The sequence below is a fragment of the Mytilus galloprovincialis genome, chromosome 6, assembly GCF_965363235.1.
Source record: "Mytilus galloprovincialis chromosome 6, xbMytGall1.hap1.1, whole genome shotgun sequence".
NCBI lineage: Eukaryota > Metazoa > Mollusca > Bivalvia > Mytilida > Mytilidae > Mytilus > Mytilus galloprovincialis.
The window spans coordinates 47,921,152-47,942,238 of NC_134843.1; the positions used below are offsets into that span (position 1 = coordinate 47,921,152).

At 32.7% G+C, this 21,087-nt stretch overlaps 1 protein-coding gene across 3 annotated transcripts in view; it reads right to left on the bottom strand.

Annotated features, from left to right (window-relative positions):
- Positions 1 to 7,554: 7,554 nt before the first annotated feature.
- LOC143079738 (transmembrane protein 231-like) overlaps positions 7,555 to 21,087 on the bottom strand; it is a 28,310-nt gene continuing 14,777 nt past the window's right edge. For 2 of the 3 annotated variants that reach the window (XM_076255291.1, XM_076255292.1), the window contains exons 4-7: positions 17,353 to 17,496; positions 16,431 to 16,512; positions 12,822 to 12,927; positions 7,555 to 11,891 (exon numbers count right to left, since the gene is read on the bottom strand). In XM_076255291.1, the coding sequence (XP_076111406.1) occupies positions 11,726 to 11,891; positions 12,822 to 12,927; positions 16,431 to 16,512; positions 17,353 to 17,496 (498 nt within the window). In that variant the 3' untranslated portion in view covers positions 7,555 to 11,725. The remainder of the gene's footprint in view (positions 11,892 to 12,821; positions 12,928 to 16,430; positions 16,513 to 17,352; positions 17,497 to 21,087) is intronic. The other variant, XR_012979471.1, reaches the window with a different exon arrangement.

The following is a 21,087-nucleotide window of genomic DNA, read 5'->3' on the forward strand; positions in this document are numbered from 1 at the left end:
AATACATCAATAATACATTATATAAAAGGGAAACCAACTATGATTAAGAAAAAATGGAAGTAAAATATTATTATTGTTTGTTTCAACTATTTACAAAAGTAAATATTTAAAGAACCTTTCACGATTAATATTCAGTTTAGCCTGAAATTTATCTGAAAGTGAGAAATTGAGGAGAAAAAATATTGCTTATATCGCCACAGTTTAAAAAAATCCGTTACTCTGGAAAAATTGGTCAAATAGTAAATATCGTAAGGGTTCCGAGGAACCCAGTGTCTCGCCTACTTTTGCTGTTAATCGTAGGGTCAACAAAAATGAGTAAAAAACTTTTGATTGTAAGAAGCTTCTGTCCAAGTTTGTTAAAAAAATCCAGGATAGTTTATGAATCTAATCAAGGATTTGTATAGTATTGTTACTATACAAATCCTTGATCTAATAAATATTTTATAAAATTTAACTGCAGACTGTATGTTATGTTAACTGGAAGAAAAACTAAGTCCATTTATATATAGTAAAATACGGAAAAACAAGAAAATTATTTTATCAAAAATTCCTTCTAGATACTAGCTTTTGATCATAAACAAGCTTCTGGGTTCTGTTCAAGTTGGATAAAAATCCAGGATAGTTTTAAAAAGTTATCAAAATTTGTAAAACTTTAACCATAGAGTGAATGTTATATTTCCTGGCAGAAAAAATTCAGTCCATTTATAAGTAGAATAAGGAAAAAATTGACTTTGTTTTTACAAAATTAATTCTGGATACTATCTTATGATCATAAACAAGCTTCTGTCCAAATTTGGTAGACATCAAGGATAGTTTAAGAAAGTTATTAAAATTTAAAAACAACTTTAACAACAGAGTAAATATGTGTGGACGTCGCCGACACAACAACGACGACGACGCGTGACAACGAAATGTATTGCGTGACAACGGAATGTATTGCGTGACGACGTGTGACGAAGGAATGTAGGATCGCCATGTCTCGCTTTTTCGACAGAAGTCGAAGGCTCGACAAAAAACCGAAAAGGAGAGTTCTACCGCCAATCCGAATGTTGTATTAAACATGTAAAGTTATATGAGAAGTGGTTACAGTGAATTTGAGTTTTTGAACAAAGTGTTGTGGGACAGTCATTGGTAAAGGAGGTTATATATAACCTCTTTGGTATACCATAATACGTCCCGTCTTAGACAAGCATAAAAACACGTTACTGATTTCAGTTAACTCCTGTCCTGCCTTTTTTTCAAATTTTCGCCCCCCCCCCCCCATTTTAATCAAATAGTATCTCCCTTACCCGTCTGTTTATGATATGAAATTGAAACAGGGTCACATTCCCATGAACAATTTAGGAGGTTAATGTCATTGGTTATTAGTTTTTCGGTCCTTTCAGGAATATGTCGATACTTTCTAATGATTCCAAGTTCCAACTTAAACGGAAACTATAAATTTATTCTATGGAAATAGTGTAGTTCTGAATCACAACTTGGAACACATTTGGGAGTTCCAATAAATTAAGGGGGCATAAATTATACAGTGAATTAACAACTCATAACAAAACAACTGGGGAATGTGTCCATGGAACACAGATCATGGACACAGATGATGCCGCCGCTTGCATATTATTACATAAAGTTATAAAGGGACATAACTGAAGAACAGTTGAATAAAAGTGATGCGACCTTAATTTGTACTTGATCTGAGTTATGTGGTAATAAGTTTTGTGTACAAGTTTCATAAAATTTGGTTGAGGCAAATTAAAGTAAGAGAACGAAACTAAAAGTTCCAAAATTTTTCCATTTGTAAAGGGGCCCCAACTCTAGAACGGTGAAAGTGACTTCAACATATGTCAAAACATGATCTGTATTTTGTGTTAATAACCATTGTGTATAAGTTTCATAACATTTGTTTGAGGCAACTACAGTGAAAGAACAGAAAACAACTTTTAGACACATGGTCGTATCTACAGACAAGGGTACAACTCAATACCCTCTCCGCTATGGTGAGGCATAAAATAACAATCTTGTAAGGTATATCAAATATTCAGTCTAATTCTTGTGAACATTAAGGGAGTGGTGGTAAAATGTCCTGTGACTGGTGCCTAGCTAAAAAAAAATGCATTTGTATGAAATTGAACATACAATACGATTGTTTATCTTTAAATATCACGAAAGAGCAAAAATGAAACTAGAGGCTCTCAAGAGCCTGTGTCGCTCACCTTGGTCTATGTGCATATTAACAATAAACACAGATAAATTCATGACAAAATTGAGTTTTGGTGATGGTGATGTGTTTGTAGATCTTTCTTTACTGAATATTCTTGTTGCTACAGTTATCTCTATCTATAATGAACTTGGCCCAGTAATTACAGTGGAAAATATTTCCTAAAAATTTATGAAAATTGTTAACAATTGACTATAAAGAGCAATAACTCCTTAAGGGGTCAATTGACAATTTTGGTCTTGTTGACTTATTTGTAGATCTTATTTTGCTGAACATTATTGCTGTTTACAGTTTATCTCTATCTATAATAATATTCAAGATAATAACCAAAATCTGCAAAATTTCCATAAAATTACTAATTCGTGGGCAGCAACCCAACAACAGGTTGTCCGATTTGTCTGAAAATTTCAGGGCAGATAGATCTTGACCTGATAATTAATGTTATCCCTTGTCAGATTTGCTCTAAATGCTTTTGTTTTTGAGTTATAAGCCAAAAACTGCATTTTACCCCTATGTTCTATTTTTAGCCATGGCAGCCATCTTGGTTGGTTGGCGGGGTCACGCCACAATTTTTTTTTAACAATATACCCCAATGATGATTGTGGCCAAGTTTGGTTTAATTTGGCCCAGTAGTTTCAGAGGAGAAGATTTTTGTAAAAGATTACAAAAATTTACGAAAAATTGGTCAAAATTGACTATTAAGGACAATAACTCCTTAAGGGGTCAACTGACCATTTTAGTCATATTAACTAATTTGTAGATCTTACTTTGCTGAACCTTATTGCTGATTACATTTAATCTCTATCTGTAATAATATTCAAGATAATAACCAAAAACAGCAAAATTTCCTTAAAATTACCAATTCAGGAGCAGCAACCCAACAACCGGTTGTCCGATTCATCTGAAAATTTCAGGGCATATAGATTTTCACTTGATGATCTCATAAGGAACATTCATGCCATGTTTGGTTTCATTCCATTCGGTGGTTCTCTAGAAGAAGTGATTTGAATGCATTTCCCATAGGGTCCTATGTTAAACTAAGTCCCCCGCTGGCGGCCATCTTGGATGATGGATCGGCTACAAAGTAACAACACTTGGTCAGCACCTCATAAGGAACATTCATGCCATGTTTGGTTTCATTCCATTCAGTGGTTCTCTAGAAGAAGTCATTTGTATGCATTTCCCATAGGGTCCTATGTTAAACTAAGTCCCCTGCTGGCGGCCATCTTGGATGATGGATCGACTACAAAGTAACAACACTTGATCAGCACCTCATAAGGAAAATTCATGCCATGTTTGGTTTCATTCCATTCTGTGGTTCTCTAGAAGAAGTGATTTGTATGCATTTCCCATAGGGTCCTATGTTAAACTAAGTCCCCCGCTGGCGGCCATCTTGGATGATGGATCGGCTACAAATTAACAACACTTGGTCAGCACCTCATAAGAAACATTCATGCCATGTTTGGTTTCATTCTATTCAGTGGTTCTCTAGAAGAAGTTCAAAATGTAAAAAGTTAACGACGACGGACGCAAAGTGATGAGAAAAGCTCACTTGGCCCTGTGGGCCAGGTGAGCTCAAAAATTGGAACCCCTCAAGTTTTTGCCCCCCCCCCCCCCCCCTTGGAGCAATTACTCCCACACTCTATCCCAGCCTTTCTTTAGTATTTGGAACCTTGTAGTACAATTTCAGAGAGATCCATACACTTAAACACAAGTTATTGTCTGAAAACTAGAAAAATGCTAGTTTTTGGCCCCTAATTCCTGCATGAAACGGGCAATACCCCCAAAATCAATCCAATCCTTCCTTTTGTGATATGCAACCTTGTGGTACAATGTCAGAGAGATCCATACACGTACACATAAGTTATTGTCCAGAAACTACAACTAGAGGCTCAAAAGAGCCTGTGTCGCTCACCTTGGTCTATGTGAATATTAAACAAAGGAAGCAGATGGATTCATGACAAAATTGTGTTTTGGTGATGGTGATATGTTTGTACATCTTACTTTGCTGAACATTCTTGCTGCTTACAATTATCTCTATCTATAATGAACTTGGCCAAGTAGTTTCAGTGGAAAATGTTAGTTAAAATTTACAAATTTTATGAAAATTGACTATAAAGGACAATAACTCCTTAGGGGTCAATTGACCATTTCCGTCATGTTGACTTATTTGTAAATCTTACTTTGCTTAACATTATTGATGTTTACAGTTTACCTCTATCTATAATAATATTCAAGATAATAACCAAAATCTGCAAAATTTCCTTAAAATCACTAATTCGGGGGCAGCAACCCAACAACGGGTTGTCCGATTTGTCTGAAAATTTCAGTGCAGATAGATCTTGACCTGATAATTAATTTGATCCCGTCAGATTTGCTCAAAATGCCTTGGTTTTTGAGTTATAAGCCAAAAACTTCATTTTACCCCTATGTTCTATTTTTAGCCATGGTAGCCATCTTGGTTGGTTGGCGGGGTCACGCCACATATTTTTTGAACAATATACCCCAATGATGATTGTGGCCAAGTTTGGTTTAATTTGGCCCAGTAGTTTCAGAGGAGAAAATTTTTGTAAAAGATTACAAAAATTTACGAAAAATTGGTCAAAATTGACTATAAAGGGCAATAACTCCTTAAGGGGTCAACTGACCATTTTAGTCATATTAACTTATTTGTAGATCTTACTTTGCTGAACCTTATTGCTGATTACATTTTATCTCTTTCTATAATAATATTCAAGATAATAACCAAAATCTGCAAAATTTCCTTCAAATTACTGATTTTGGGGCAGCAACCCAACAACCTGTTGTCCGATTCATTTGAAAGTTTCAGGGAGGATAGATTTTCACTTGATGAACAATTTTACTCCTGTCAGATTTGCTCTAAATGCTTTGGTTTCAGAGAAGAAAGGAAGACGACGACGGACACCGGACGCCAAGTGATGGGAAAAGCTCACTTGGCCCTTTGGGCCAGGTGAGCTAAAAAGGTAGAAGGTATTAAGAAAAACAAAATACTTTTGGACATTGAACAAGTTACCATGGCACAAATCATGCCTTAATTTGCATATTTTGTAAAATTTTGTGATTTTCCTTGTTTTTCATCAAATTTTTAAGTACATGTATACTTTGTTGTTTCTTGGCTGCACACGATGTTTCCACAACAGAAATACATAGAAAACTGCATAAATTCTGAATTTTCATCGCTTTTGTGAAAACAGTACATATTATGACGTAATTGTGACGTCATCACATAAGAATCTTAATGTTTTTCATTTATATTTCTTGACCCTATGCATTTCTTAAGATTATGTGCAAATTTGAAAAAGTTATCAAACATTTTATTTTCTTGGGCCAAAACCAGGCCTTAATGCCCCTACTCCTTTCAAATACACATTATGTGAAGTAGTTCTAACATTACTTTTGGATTACCTCTCTTACACTGCTTTCAAATTGTCTTAACTGTCCTTTAACCAGAAAAAAACCTTGTTTTTCCCCATTTTTGTCCCTAATTCATAAATGGTTTGAGCCATAACCCCCTTAAGTCAATCCTAACCATCCCTTAATAGTATGGAATTTTGTGGTATAATTTTAGAAAGATTTATACACTTTCACACAAGTAATTGTCTTGAAACTACAAAAATGCTTGCTTTTGGCCCTTTATTCCTAGACTGTTTGCCCCATGACCCTTAAAATAAATCCCAACCTTCTACTTATGGTATTTAACATTGTGTTTCAATTTCAGACGAATTGAAATACTTATACACAACTTATTGTCCTGAAACTAGATAAATGTTTGTTTTGGGCCCCTAATTCCTAAACCTTAGGGACCATAACCCCCAAAATCAATCCCAAGCTTCCTTTTGTGGTTATAAACATTGTTTTAAATTTAATTCATTTCTATTTACTTATACTAAAGTTATTATATGGAAACCATCTGTCTTCGGACAACACTGACGACAACATGATACCAATATACGACCGCAATATTTGCAGTCATGTAAAAACAGACCAAAACACAAAAACTTAACTATAACCACTGAACCATGAAAATGAGGTCAAGGTCAGATGACACCTGCCAGTTGGACATGTACACCTTACAGTCCTTCCATACACCAAATATACTAGACCTATTGTTATAGTATCTGAGATATGGACTTGACCACCAAAACTTAACCGTGTTCACTGATCCATGAATTGAGGTTGAGGTCAAGTGAAAGCTGTCTGTCGGGCATGAAGACCTTGCAAGGTACGCACATACAAAATATAGTTATCCTATTACTTATAATAAGAGAGAATTTAACATTACAAAAAATCTTAACTTTATTTTCAAGTAGTCACTGAACCATGAAAATGAGGTCAAGGACATTGGACATATGACTGATGGAAACTTCATAACATGATGCATCCATATACAAAGTAAGAAGCATCCAGGTCTTTTACCTTCTAAAATATAAGGCTTTTAAGAAGTGAGCTAACGCGGTCGCCGCGCCAAAAGTCTGCAACAAAAGTCGCAGGCTAGACAAAAAACAAAACAAACAACAAACAACAGTAAATATAACACAACATAAAAACACAACTTAGCAACATCAAACCGCAACTAACAGGAGAATCTAAGGATTTCTCAAAGGATAAGCAGATCCAGCTACACATATTACACCTGTCATATTTAATTTCCATAAGTCTACTTTGCTTAACCTTTAACAAACAAAAATTAATGGAACAAAGTTTGAGGTGTTAGTTATAAATAAAATTATGTGGTATGAGTGCCAATGAGACACCTCCCATCAAAGACACAATTCGTTAAAGTAAACCATTATAGGTCAAAGAACTCATTATCATATAATAATAAAGATGTCCTTTGTAGGGGTAAATGCAGCCAGTAAAAAATCTCCCATTGACTCAATGCTAATCTATGTGAGAAAATAAATTTATACCTGATTTACCTTTAGAAATTAAAATCTTTCATATATCATTCATGAAAGTACAGATGTAGCCCCATCTTTTGCAACAATAAAAAGATAGGGTCATGCGGCATTTTTGAGCATTCACATGGCCTTGTTTACAAACAATGTAGATTCGCACTGAATTCCTATACTGACCCCCATTACTTTTCAACCCTGTAGGGAAAAAAATTAGTACATTCAGCATTTATTTTTTATTTTTTTTCAACTCTAGTTTTGATCCATCTACCAAAAAATATTTATTACAAACATTATCTACCAATCAGAAGATCACATGACTTCAGTTTTAGACAGAAAGCGCTCCCCCAAATGGGCGGTCCCTGATGAGTATATTTATTTACTGAATTTACCCCTGTAACATTAACACAAGCACATCATTAATTTGTTTTAAATATATTTTTATTACTTGCCTACAAAAATACTATTAAAAATATGAATATAAATTACTGACTCCATGTACAAATATGTTATAAACTCATTGTTTCATACCATTAACAAGCATACATTGACATTTTCATTCTTCTTTGTTTTTTCACAAACATTCCATTTTTCACAAAACAATATATTACATTCATTCAATATTTGTAAAACATTTATAACAACAAAACATAACACTTACAATTGTGTCAAAATATCTAAAATAAACATATAGATTTCACTAAACTCATTTATTAATTATTAGACAGCAAATTGTTGTAAGAGAAATAACTCTAGCCGATTTAAATAATATCTCTACATTCTAAATTACATACAATATACCTTTAGTAATCGATATATGCAGAAAGTACCAAACTGTTGTTATAATGTTAAACTAGAGGCTCTAAAGAGCCTGTGTCGCTCACCTTGGTCTATGTGAATATTAAACAATGGACACAGATGGATTCATGACAAAATTGTGTTTTGGTGATGGTGATGTGTTTGTAGATCTTACTTTACTAAACATTCTTGCTGCTTACAATTATCTCTATCTATAACAGTACTTTCTGTGGAAAATGTTATTGAAAATCTTCAAATTTTAAGAAAATTGTTAAAAATTGACTATGAAGGGAAATAACTCCTTAGGGGGTCAATTGACTATTTTGGTCATACTGACTTATTTTTAGTTCTTACTTTGCTGTACATTATTGCTGTTTACAGTTTATCTCTATCTATAATAATATTCAAGATAATAACAAAAAAACAGCAAAATTTCCTCAAAATTACCAATTCAGGGGCAGCAACCTAACAACCGATTATCCGATTCATCTGAAAATTCCAGGGCAGATAGATCGTGACCTGATCAACAATTTTACTTCCTGTCAGATTTGCTCTTAATGCTTTGGTTTTTGAGTTATAAGCCAAAAACTGCATTTTACCCCCATGTTCTATTTTTAGCCATGGTGGCAATCTTGGTTTGTTGGCCGAGTTACCGGACACATTTTTTTAACTAGATACCCCAATGATGATTATGGCTAAGTTTGGTTTATGGCCTAGTAGTTTCAGAGGAGAAGATTTTTCTAAAAGATTACTAAGATTTACGAAAAATGGTTAAAAATTGACTATAAAGGGCAATAACTCCTAAAGTGGTCAACTGACCATTTTGGTCATGTTGACTTATTTGTAGATCTTACTTTGCTGAACATTATTGCTCTTTACAGTTTATCTCTATCTATAATTATGTTCAAGATAATAACCAAAAACAGCAAAATTTCCTTAAAATTACCATTTCAGGGGCAGCAACCCAACAACGAAATGTCCGATTCATCTGAAAATTTCAGGGCAGATAGATCTTGACCTGATGAACAATATTACCCCTGTCAGATTTGCTCTAAATGCTTTGGTTTTTGAGTTACAAGCCAAAAACTGCATTTTACCCCTATGTTCTATTTTTGGCCGCCATGCCATCTTGGTTGGTTGGCCGGGTCACCGGACACATTTTTTAAACTAGATACCCCAATGATGATTGTGGCCAAGTTTGGTTAAATTTGGCCCAGTAGTTTCAGAGGAGAAGATTTTTGTTTTTTTTTGTTTTTTTTGAAACAATTAAATCATCTTTATTGCACTAAATGCTGTTGAGAAGATTTTTGTAAAAGTTAACGCAGGACGACGACGACGGACGACGACGCCGGACGCCGGACGCCAAGTGATGAGAAAAGCTCACTTGGTCTTTCGGCCAGGTGAGCTAAAAAAGGATTTGCTGATTTTTCCATTTTCATAAGCATAATTCCCAAACAGGAGTAGATGCTAAAATTGAAATAAACCTTTATCACCAATGGCACTTATATAGCCTATGCTTAGAACAGTCTCAGCAAACACCAGTTATCATTCAGAAAGAAAGAAATTGTAACATAAAAATATCACTTTTGCATTTAAAAATCACTTTTACATTATTCTTTAATTTTTTTGATTCCATCAGTGATTTCATGATTAAACACAGATTTACCAAATAACAATATCGTCAAATCATAGAAAATGCAAAAGTCCCTATATGGGTAATTTTCAAAAAATGTCGAATTTTGAAATTGAAAAATTTATTAAAAGTTACTTATTCAAACAACCCTCTACATAAGCAAATCAAAACAAACAGTACTTTAAGAACAACATATTAAAAGATGCAATCTTAATGATGTCATACAAGAATGTCTTGAAACATTTTTTGTTCGGTGGTACAATATTTTGTCTATCCTGTTACCATTTTTAAAAGAAATTTTGGGTTATTAAGAAAAGGTTTAGATAAAATGTTAAGCTTGTTTTACGTTACCAATTAGATGGTTTTCAAGAGAATAAATATATTCATTCTGTAAAATAATAGATTATTTGCCAATTTTCTAGGTTGTACTGAAAAATGGCTCTAAAAATTAGTTTTCAAAGGTTGTAAAAATTACCACCAGTAATGCAAGTCTAAGATAGCAATTTATATTGTTCGGCCTTTTTCACCCTTTCAAATAAACCCAACATCAAGTAAATCCCTCATAAGTTAATTTACTTTTCTCTTTATTTCGTTGGTAACAGGAACATACGTTTCTGATATATCACTATATAAAAGTCTATCCTGTTACCTTTTTGTCTATCCTGTTACCGATATCAGTATTGCACCTGCAAATGCTTAATTGGGAAGATTAAGATGTTATAACCTTAAGATGAGTTCAAACAATGAAATATTTCATTCGTTTTCCACCTACATGTTAAGAAAAAAAAAATTAACGACGTTTTTGTCTATAATTGTCTATCCTGTTATTGTAACCATAGCAACCATAGTAACAGGATAGACATAACAGGATAGACAAATTTCTTCGTTTTTGATTGCTGTTGTGAAATAACTACTCCCTTTGGTGAAGTGATTATGGTTTTCTATTGTCAATTTGGTTTCCAACACCTTATTGAACTTTTTACAACCATACTGTTAGTGTAATTAATCAAAACGGTTGATAACAGCATAGACATGAAAAAAAGTACGCTCTATTTTTTTCACTAAATGTCTTGAAATTTCTTTTCTCTACACTGTCGTTCAAGAAACGAGGCGTTTTAAATGTAAAGATTACTTTGCATTTTTGAAATCAACACTGACTGATTCAATATTCATAGGGAGAATAATTTAACGACTGATTTAAGTAGCGGTAACAGGATAGACATGAACCTCCTGTACGCTGATTGAATTTAGTTTGTACATAATCTGTTACATACAATGATAAAGAAGCTACCTTTTTTCGTTAGAATTATAATTAACGTTCTTAAAAAGTCCCTTTTGCAGATATCAAGGCGATCAGAAAATCGGAAAAAAATCATTTGAAATGTGTTTTTCTGACAATGTACGCACACAAATACCCCCAAAATCGGACTTAAATGCAGTTTAATCTTATCAAAATAGATGTAAGGTGTGTTTATTATTAATGTTCTGAATCACAAATCCGACAAGCTTTCATTTAAACCATTACAACTGAAATTTCCATCAGAAATAAAAATTTTAGCATGGGTGTACTGAAAATTCGACATTTTTTGAAAATGACCCATATCTTCTGACAAACAATAAATATAAGTCTTTCCAACATACTCATTTTCATTTTTCATTCGTATTGAATAATCATAGTTACAGTTTGTGCATCTTAATTTTCATCTATTAATTTTTTAAATTAAATCCAATTAAATTTAGAGTTTTTTTTCATTATAAAATCTGATAGATTTAGTTGATGAAAAATTTTGCAAGGCTAAATAGTTTCTTGATAGCTCCTTTTATGCTGACAGACTACTGTTTGGACGCACCATACAAAATCTGTATAACTAAGACATCAGTCTTCTGTTTCGTCAACCCCTTAGTTTTCAAATCATTCAATGTGATGAATGAACCTCTAATACATAACAGTCCAAATGTTTAATAATTATTCTGATTCTTTACTTTTTTCATTTCAGTAGTCACTCATCATTGGAATAGATATTGTTGTAAAAGCTAAAATCACCAGTCAATTCTGCATTTTCTTGCTGCCATAATTGTAAACAAATTGAATTTTCCAGATCATTTTTTCCTTTCAGTTATCACCATTCTTAAAATTGTCTTTAAATCTAAGTAAAACATTCATCACTGCATTTTCTCTTTGCGGAAAGGAGTTTCAACAATAGTTTGTACCAGTTGGTTTTGATAGATAAATACTTTGACTCTATCGAAGAGGAAGAGGAATATGAGTAGAACTGAGACATACTGGATCCAGCCCCACTTTATCATATACCAGAATCCTGTTGTGTACCTATTGTCATGTTAAGGAAAACAAATATCTAAATGGATAACACATTACAAACAACAATAGTAATTCACAATACTGCTGATGTTTATAAAAGTACAATCAATGGATTAATTTAGTTTTTGCTTTCTGAATGAATGTGCTCCAAATCTAGAAGAAATTGTTTGATGCATATTCTGGAAAAAATGAATGAGCATTATGTATCAAATCTTTTAAGATAGATCATCTCTCTCACAGATAACGGATATTGAGATATTCAAATTTTCTAAATACCTGATTATAAATAAAAGAAAAATTCTGTGTTTGATTTGTTGTTGTTTTCCTTTTTAAGAAAAACAATATATAATCATAAGTCATAGCAAAGTTTGCTGGAACTATCCTGCTAACAAAAAAATATTATTTTGCCAGTTATTAATGACCTAGATGGTTGTCGGGTAGGATTAAAATGGTTCAAACAAATGATCCAAGAAATGTAGGCATACCAGTAGTACCTTCAATGCAGTTTTTCAACTATATTACGTTTCAAATGAGCACACTGGTAAGGACTGGTTCTGGTTGACTGAAAACAGATTCAAAGGAGTTGAATTATTGACTTGCAACAAAGTGAAGTCAATAAACCATCAACATTTTCAGCTTATTTTGACAAAATTGAACCAAATAGATTTTTAATAGCGAAATGTAATTTCACATTTCCACTTTTATAAATGATTGAAACAATGAAATTATATATTTAGATTTTTTGTAATCTTTGCAGCTAATGAATGCCTTTTAAAGTTACCCAGTGAAAATAGATTAAGGTAAATAGACAGAAGCAGGGGAATTGTCTCCACTTCTTTCCTGCTAGCAGCAGATAAGGACCACATAGAAATAAATGTTTCACCACTATAGTAAATGGGAAAAGAATGTATAATAATTTGTAAATAAATAAAAGGATACAGATATCTCTCTTCTGGATAAGTAATATTGGCACTGATGACAAAGGGTTGGCCAGCACCTCGTCCTGTAATCCAAGATGTGTATGGAGCCTGCAGATATGTTGTTACTGAAAAAATGTCAACAAATTTGGAAGAGACAAGGCAAATTATAACTTTAGCTCAATAACAGGTAACAAACAAGAGCAAAAATGGGTAAAATTGTCATTAAAGAGCAATAACTCCAATTTGAAGTAGTCAGAGACAATTTCAGCCTCATTGACTTACTGTAAAATTCAGAAATTATTGCCTGCATTTATTATACAGTATTTCGATTTTGTCATTTTTGACTTAAATGCAATTTTAATTTTTGCAATATTGAGAAAAATCCTGTTTCATTCATATAAATAATTTCAAAATCGAGTTGAAATTATTGCTGCATGTATTATAACACTGTTGCATTTTTCGCAATGATAAAAACATTGCAATAATTACTGAATTTACAGTATCCCAGAACTTGTCTTGCTGATCATGTTTGCTTATTTAAGTTTCTTTCTATCTATCTACAATATATTATAGTTTTTAAGATATTAGGCAAAAATGCCATAAAATGGAAAAAACTCCATTAAAGGGTAATAACTTATTAAGTAGTTGTCTGACAATTAATGCCATGTTAATTTTATTTGTAGATCTTGTCTAGTTGATAATTTTTGCTACTTTAGTTTCACCCTATATATATTAATATATAGTTTGCAAAGATAATAGAGACGAAAATGAAAAAAAGAGTAAAATTCATCACTTAAGGGCAATAACTCCTATAAGAAATGTTCTGCAGGTTATGAGGTAAATGACAATAGGTATATCTCAACATTGTGAACATTTTTCCTCTATCATTTTTTTCTATATTTATAGTGGTTTTCAAGATAATAGACAAAACTTTCATTTTACCCCTTCATTGCATATTCTATTTTTAGCCATGTCTGCCATGTTGTGGTTGACAAGTGCACGTAGTGTTATTGAACACACTTTAAAACTAAATATCACCATGATGATCATTGCCAAGTTTCGTTAAATTTGGCCAAGCATTTTTAGAGAAGACTCTTTAAAGCTAGCGAATGACAACAAGGGACGCCAAGTGATGAGAAAAGTTCACTTGGCTCTTTGTGCCAGAATAGTGTAAAACCAGTCAATTTTTAAGTTTGTAGTTAGGAATCATTTTTTTTCAGTTTTACTTTGATCACTGCTGTTGATTACAAACAATGATTGTTTGTTCTGCATAATATAAAACTCAAAATAACAAGAGTGCACACGCTAAAATATCTCGCCTTCTTTACTAATCATTGATATTATGTTGATAGTCCAAAATATAAAGCTTTAATACAACTGTCACATAAACTTTACATTAAAGAAGAAAACTAAACATTGACCAATGAACCATGAAAATAAAGTCAAGGTCAGATGAACCACGCCAGGCAGGAATGTACAGCAAACAAATATAGTTGACCTATTGCCAATAGTTTAAGAAAAACAAACCAAAACACAAAAACTAAACACTGAGCAATGAACCATGAAAATGAGGTCAAGGTCAAATAAAACCTGTGTGACTGACATATAGATCATAAAATATTTCCATACATAAAATATAGTTGACCTATTGCATACAGTTTTAGAAAAAAAGACCAAATCTCAAAAACTTAACCTTGACCACTGAACCATGAAAATGAGGTCAAGGTCAGATGACACCTGCCAGCTAGACATGGACACCTTACAATCATTCCATACACCAAATATAGTAGACTTATTGCATACAGTGTAAGAAAAACAAACCAAAACACAAAAACTTAACTATAACCACTGAACCATGAAAATAGGGTCAAGGTCAGATGACAGTTTCCGCTGGCGGTCGCCATTTTCGCAAATTGCGAAAAAATAATAAGTGTGGTGATAAAAATTCGTCATTTGCGAAAGAATTTGATGAAAGAAATATATATAACTATTTATTTTCCTCCATCTTGTTTATTTACTTTTTTCAAGTTTCTCGGACTTTACCCGATCAGACAATACTCGGAATTCACCTTGACCTCATTAAGATTTGGACAGAAAATCAATTATCAGCTGATTGCATTTTATAGCTATCGACAACAAAGGACCAATTAATAAAGGTGTTGATTGAATTGTTTGACAAAATGATATGGTTAAATGGCTTCCGCTAAATGTCACATACAGAATTTATTTACCACTTTGCGACCCACGTGTTTGAAGCAAATTTTTGACGTCTCCTCTCCTTTTAAAGATAGTTTAGAAAAGAAAGCTGGTGTTGTGACGAAAAATGTTCAAAAGCAAGAAAAATCTCCGATTTAAAACTTAAATTATCCTTTGACTTTAATGTAGGTAATTAATAAGGGAGATTACTTTAAAGTCGTTTGAGTGACACACGTGTTTCAAGCATAGTTTTACGTCTCAACTTTTTCATTTACGATGGTCAAGAAAAGAAAACTGTCGTTATGAAGAAATCTATCAAATGGGTTGGAAACAACCCCTCGAATGAGAGTAAACCTTCAATGTACAAATGTAATGACTACACATGAAATGAGGGATCAATTTCATGTAGTACATAAGGGCAGATCAGTATTTTTCTTTTAAAGAAACTTTCCCTACGAACTATACTGGTATTATATGATGAAAACATGTCCATTAATTTTGTTATATTCCAGGACTTATATCTTCTTTATTATCAAAAGTATAGTGGCCCCCTCATTTAGAAAAGTTGTTTAAAATACAATGAATATTTTTCTTTAAGTTAAAAAAAATTCTGTTGTTTTAAAGTAAATGTTTATTCATTAAAATGAAGACTGTAAAATAAGTTTGAGAGAATAATCATAGACACAATGGGGCAAAATCATCTTATTTAAAGGAAATGGGGGGGGGGGGGGGGGGGGGGAGGGATTAGAAAAAAGGTAAATTTTAAACGAAAAATATATTTATGTTACTTGGCGAAAAAAATAATAAAGTGGCGAAAAATATATTGTTTTGGCGAAAGAAGTGGCGAAAAAATATTTGACCCAGGGGAAACCCTGCCTGCCAGTTGGACATGTACACCTCACAGTCCTTCCATACACTGAATATACTAGACCTATTGCTTATAGTATCTGAGATATGGACTTGACCACCAAAACTTAACCTTGTTCACTGATCCATGAAATGAGGTCGAGGTCAAGTGAAAACTGTCTAACGGGCATGAGGACCTTGCAAGGTACGCACATACCAAATATAGTTATCCTATTACTTATAATAAGAGAGAATTTAACATTACAAAAAATCGTAACTTTTTTTCAAGTAGTCACTGAACCATGAAAATGAGGTCAAGGTCATTGGACATGTGACTGACAAAAACTTCATAACATGAGGCATCCATATACAAAGTATGAAACATCCAAGTCTTCCACCTACTAAAAAATAAAGCTTTGAAGAAGTTAGCTAACGCCGTTGCCGCTGTCTGATCACTATCCATATGTCGAGCTTTCTGCGACAGGCTTGACAAAAATAATAAACTTTTTTTATATTCTGAAACTATCAAAATCTTGAACTTTTGTGCTTAATATTATGTTCCATTTTGCAAAATGCTAATATTTACCATTCCTTGCTGTGTATTCTTTAAATATTTTGGAAAATTCATAATCTTTAGCATAAACACTTGCAGAATTAACAACTGGAGTCTGAAAAAAAGTGTATTTTATTATTAATTTGGCACGTGCACACATATCACATTGCTACATTTTTTTTGTAATAAATTTTTGTTTAATCTCAAGTCCTAAAAGATTAAAAGTTTTATTGTAATAAAATCACATTAACACTTAGTCAGTTATTAAAATGTATTCACTCATACTTCATTATAAATCTACCAGGTTGAAAATTATATTTATTACAGGCTATATTACTTTAAAACATGTTTTTGAGACTAAATAAGGTATTTAAAGTTTATCTGAAAGAAATTATTTTATCGAAAAGCTAGTGTCATTTCCTTGTTACACTGCTGGGGGTGTCAGGCTAATGACAATTATGTGTCTCACTATGAAAAAGTAAAATCACAAAAGTTCCCTTATTACACTTCTTGTACTGTCACACTGTGCCATGTGGTTTGTGTGGTTTATGAAGAAACTTGGCATCCAGTATAGCAGATCAGAATGACGAAGGAGATTCATCACCAAAATGCAGCTTTTAAGTATTTTAAATTTGATTGCAGTGTTTTCACAACCTTCAACTGGGCCAAGAAATGATTCTGAAATACAGTGGTTACATCTTTCAGCCACCTGTCATATTTCTAAATGTGGGCTTTCTTTTTTTACTGTTGCACAACCATATCTCTGTTTATTTCAATTTATGCTTGTAATGAGTCTGTAATGTTAAAAAATAACCTAAAGAGCTATTAAGATCCTCCTTGGAAATTAACTATTCTGGTTTTAAAATAAACCTTATAAAGTGATAGAGTAAGGCAAAGCCTTTACATTTACACATTTTAAATCTGATATAAAAATGATATTATACAGAAAACCTACATCAAATCTGTCATCAGTTCCTCTGTGAGCTAATGGTGTTCTTTGACTCATTTTTAGATCTCCAAAAACTTCATATTTAGATCCAGCTTTGGCAGAATCATGATATATATATGCCATGCATTCCATGGTGAAAGTGGAATACCTCTGAAAAATAAAACATTTGTTTATCCAATATAAAGATGTTGTATTTACATGCCTATTTGGTTAATTTGTGTTGTTGAGTTGCTGCATCACTGACATTCACTTCTACTTTGCAGTTAAAATAAAAAGTTATCCTAAGGAAAACTGTATAAACATATCATTTAAAAATATAGTTACAGTAAAACCTGTATAAACCGGCTGCTACGGGACTATAAACAAGAGGCTCTCAAGAGCCTGAATCGCTCACCTTAATTCTTTTGGTTAAATCTCTCATCAATGATTATTTTGGCTTTTCAATTTATTTAAATGTTTTTTGGATCGTCCTATTTTCTTCAAAAGCCAAAAAAAATAATCATTTTCTCCTATGTTCTATTTTAGCCATAGGAGCTATGTTTCTTGACATACAAGGAAATAAAATATAAAATTTATACTAGATACTCTGAAACTCATTTAGCCTAAGTTTGGCTGAAATTGATACAGCAGTTTCAAAGGAGAAGATTTTTTAAAGTAAGTCAACATGATGAACAAATTGTGAAAAAAGTCTTTAAAGGACAATAACTCCTTAAGGGGTCAATTGACAATTTTGGTAAAATTGACTTAATTGAAGATCTTACTTTGCTGAACATTATTGCTGTTTACAGTTTATTTCTATCTATAATTATATTCAAGATAATAAACAAAAACAGCAAAATTTCCTTAAAATTATCAATTCAGGGGCAGCAATCCAACAACAGGTTGTCTGATTCATCTGAAAATTTCAGGGCAGATAGAAATTGACCTGATAAACAATATTACCCAACGTCAGATTTGCTCTAAATGCTTTGGTTTTTGAGTTATAAGCCAAAAACTGCATTTGCCCCCTATGTTCTATTTTTAGTAATGGCGACCATGTTTGTAGATAGATCATAACTTCGGATACAATTTACAAACTAGATACCCTAAGGAACATTCAGTTAAAGTTTGGAAGTATTTGGCCCAGTAGTTTCAGAGGAGAAGATTTTTGTAAAAGATTACTAAGATTTACGAAAAATGGTTAAAAATTGACTATAAAGGGCAATAACTCCTAAAGGGGTCAACTGACCATTTCCGTCATGTTGACTTATTTGTAAATCTTACTTTGCTGAACATTATTCCTGTTTACAGTTTATCTCTATCTATAATAATATTCAAGATAATAACCAAAAACAGCAAAATTTCCTTAAAATTACCAATTCAGGGGCAGCAACCCAACAACAGGTTGTCTGATTCATCTGAAAATTTCAGGGCAGATAGATCTTGACCTGATAAACAATATTACTCCTGTCAGATTTGCTCTAAATGCTTTGGTTTTTGAGTTATAAGCCAAAAACTGCATTTGACCCCTATGTTCTATTTTTAGCAATGGCGACCATGTTTGTTGATAGATCATAACTTCGGATACAATTTACAAACTAGATACCCTAAGGAACATTCAATTAAAGTTTGGAAGTATTTGGCCCAGTAGTTTCAGAGGAGAAGATTTTTGTAAAAGATTACTAAGATTTACGAAAAATGGTTAAAAATTGACTATAAAGGGCAATAACTCCTAAAGGGGTCAACTGACCATTTCCGTCATGTTGACTTATTTGTAAATCTTACTTTGCTGAACATTATTCCTGTTTACAGTTTATCTCTATCTATAATAATATTCAAGATAATAACCAAAAACAGCAAAATTTCCTTAAAATTACCAATTCAGGGGCAGCAACCCAACAACAGGTTGTCTGATTCATCTGAAAATTTCAGGGCAGATAGATCTTGACCTGATAAACAATATTACCCCTTGTCAGATTTGCTCTAAATGCTTTGGTTTTTGAGTTATAAGCCAAAAACTGCATTTGACCCCTATGTTCTATTTTTAGCAATGGCGACCATGTTTGTTGATAGATCAAAACTTCAAATACAATTTATAAATTAGATACTCTAAGGAACATTCAGTTAAAGTTTGAAAGTATTTGGCCCAGTAGTTTCAGAGGAGAAGATTCTTGAAATAGTTTACGACGACGACAGACGACGGACGACGACGGACGCCAAGTGATGGCATAAGCTCACTTGTCCCTTCGGGACAGGTGAGCTAAAAACTGATAAATTAAATTACAGAATGCAATAACGTAACAACTTCGTATGATTGTTGTTTTGAATCTTCATATTCATTATCTATAGAAATTTAAGAGACTGGTTATTCCTCGAATTAATTCTTTTTAATTTTAACCGTGTTTTACATATCCTCATATGTGAAATAGACCTGAGTAGCATCAGTCTCCATCTTATCAATTTCATGTAATTTTTTTTCAATGTTTTCATTTGCATCATTATGCATTGTTTGGATTGAGACACAAGAGTTTCGTTTTACTTCCATGATCGTTAATTTCCAACGTTGGTATGGCTGATTAAAAAGCAAAGGTATTATCAAACGAAATTTCATCACGATTGAAACATTGTTATTCAGCAGTTCAGTGTTCAATGCCCATTGATTGTTGTCATCCGGGTGTTCTTCATTATCAGGGTCATTGGTTTAGGGGTTCACAACAGGGAACACAGGATTTTGAAAACACAATGTCAATTTCTTACTCCCCGATTTTAAAATATATATCCAAGTTACAACATTAGTTCAATCCGAGATATATTTGGCATGTCTTTTAGTTTAATGAACATGTTTATTGTGTTTTAATGATTAATACAGCTCACCACCGTAAGATTGTAAAACCTGGCTAATTGTTATCTTGAAAAGCCATATTGTATAAACAAATATGTTTTGATTGAGTATCAATGATTTGAAATTAATCAGACAAACCGGATTTGACAGGTAATAATTGATGTAATTAAGAGTATTGGGACTGCATCATAAGACCAGAATTCGGAAAACACAGGGTCGGGTCTACAAAGGGTATTTTAACAAAGACTTTAAAGGGAAAAAAATTGGAATTTTATTTTTGGCTTGAATGGACAGAAACCGGTTTATTCAGGGTCCAGTTAACTCAGGTTTGACTGTAATTTATTTGTGATACAGTATAACAAGTTTTTGAAGAAATAAAATATGCATTCTTTCTTTTTTTTATTTGAGCAAAACTTATATTTTTTCTTGATTTGATAAATATGTTGATATACAGCTCAATATTTGTAATACTTATAGATTTAAGGTGTTTTAAGTATTTGCATTTCATCCTTTTATTACATACCAAAGTACCTAAAAATGTCTTGCCAGCTGTTAACTCAAAATCACTGAGTTGGATTTCAAAGTTAAAGATCTAGTGGATTTAAAAGAGGACCCAATGCATTTTTTATAAATGTTATCAGCATTTTAAATCTAGAATTCCACAAGATCAAACACAGCTCTCTTGGAATAACCCTTACTTAGGTTGACAATTTTGGATATACACCTCCTGAGTGGGCCATAATTGTATATTATAAAGTAAAAGTGAAAAGTCTGTCTCTTTTAAAAATGAAAGTCCAATTTACATAATAAGGTTAACAGAAAGTCAACAGCAATCATCTCTCCTGTTCCAGGCTTTATCCATTAATGGGTATTCTACAATGTGATGTTTTTCGCTTACTATCAAATATAAAGAACACCTC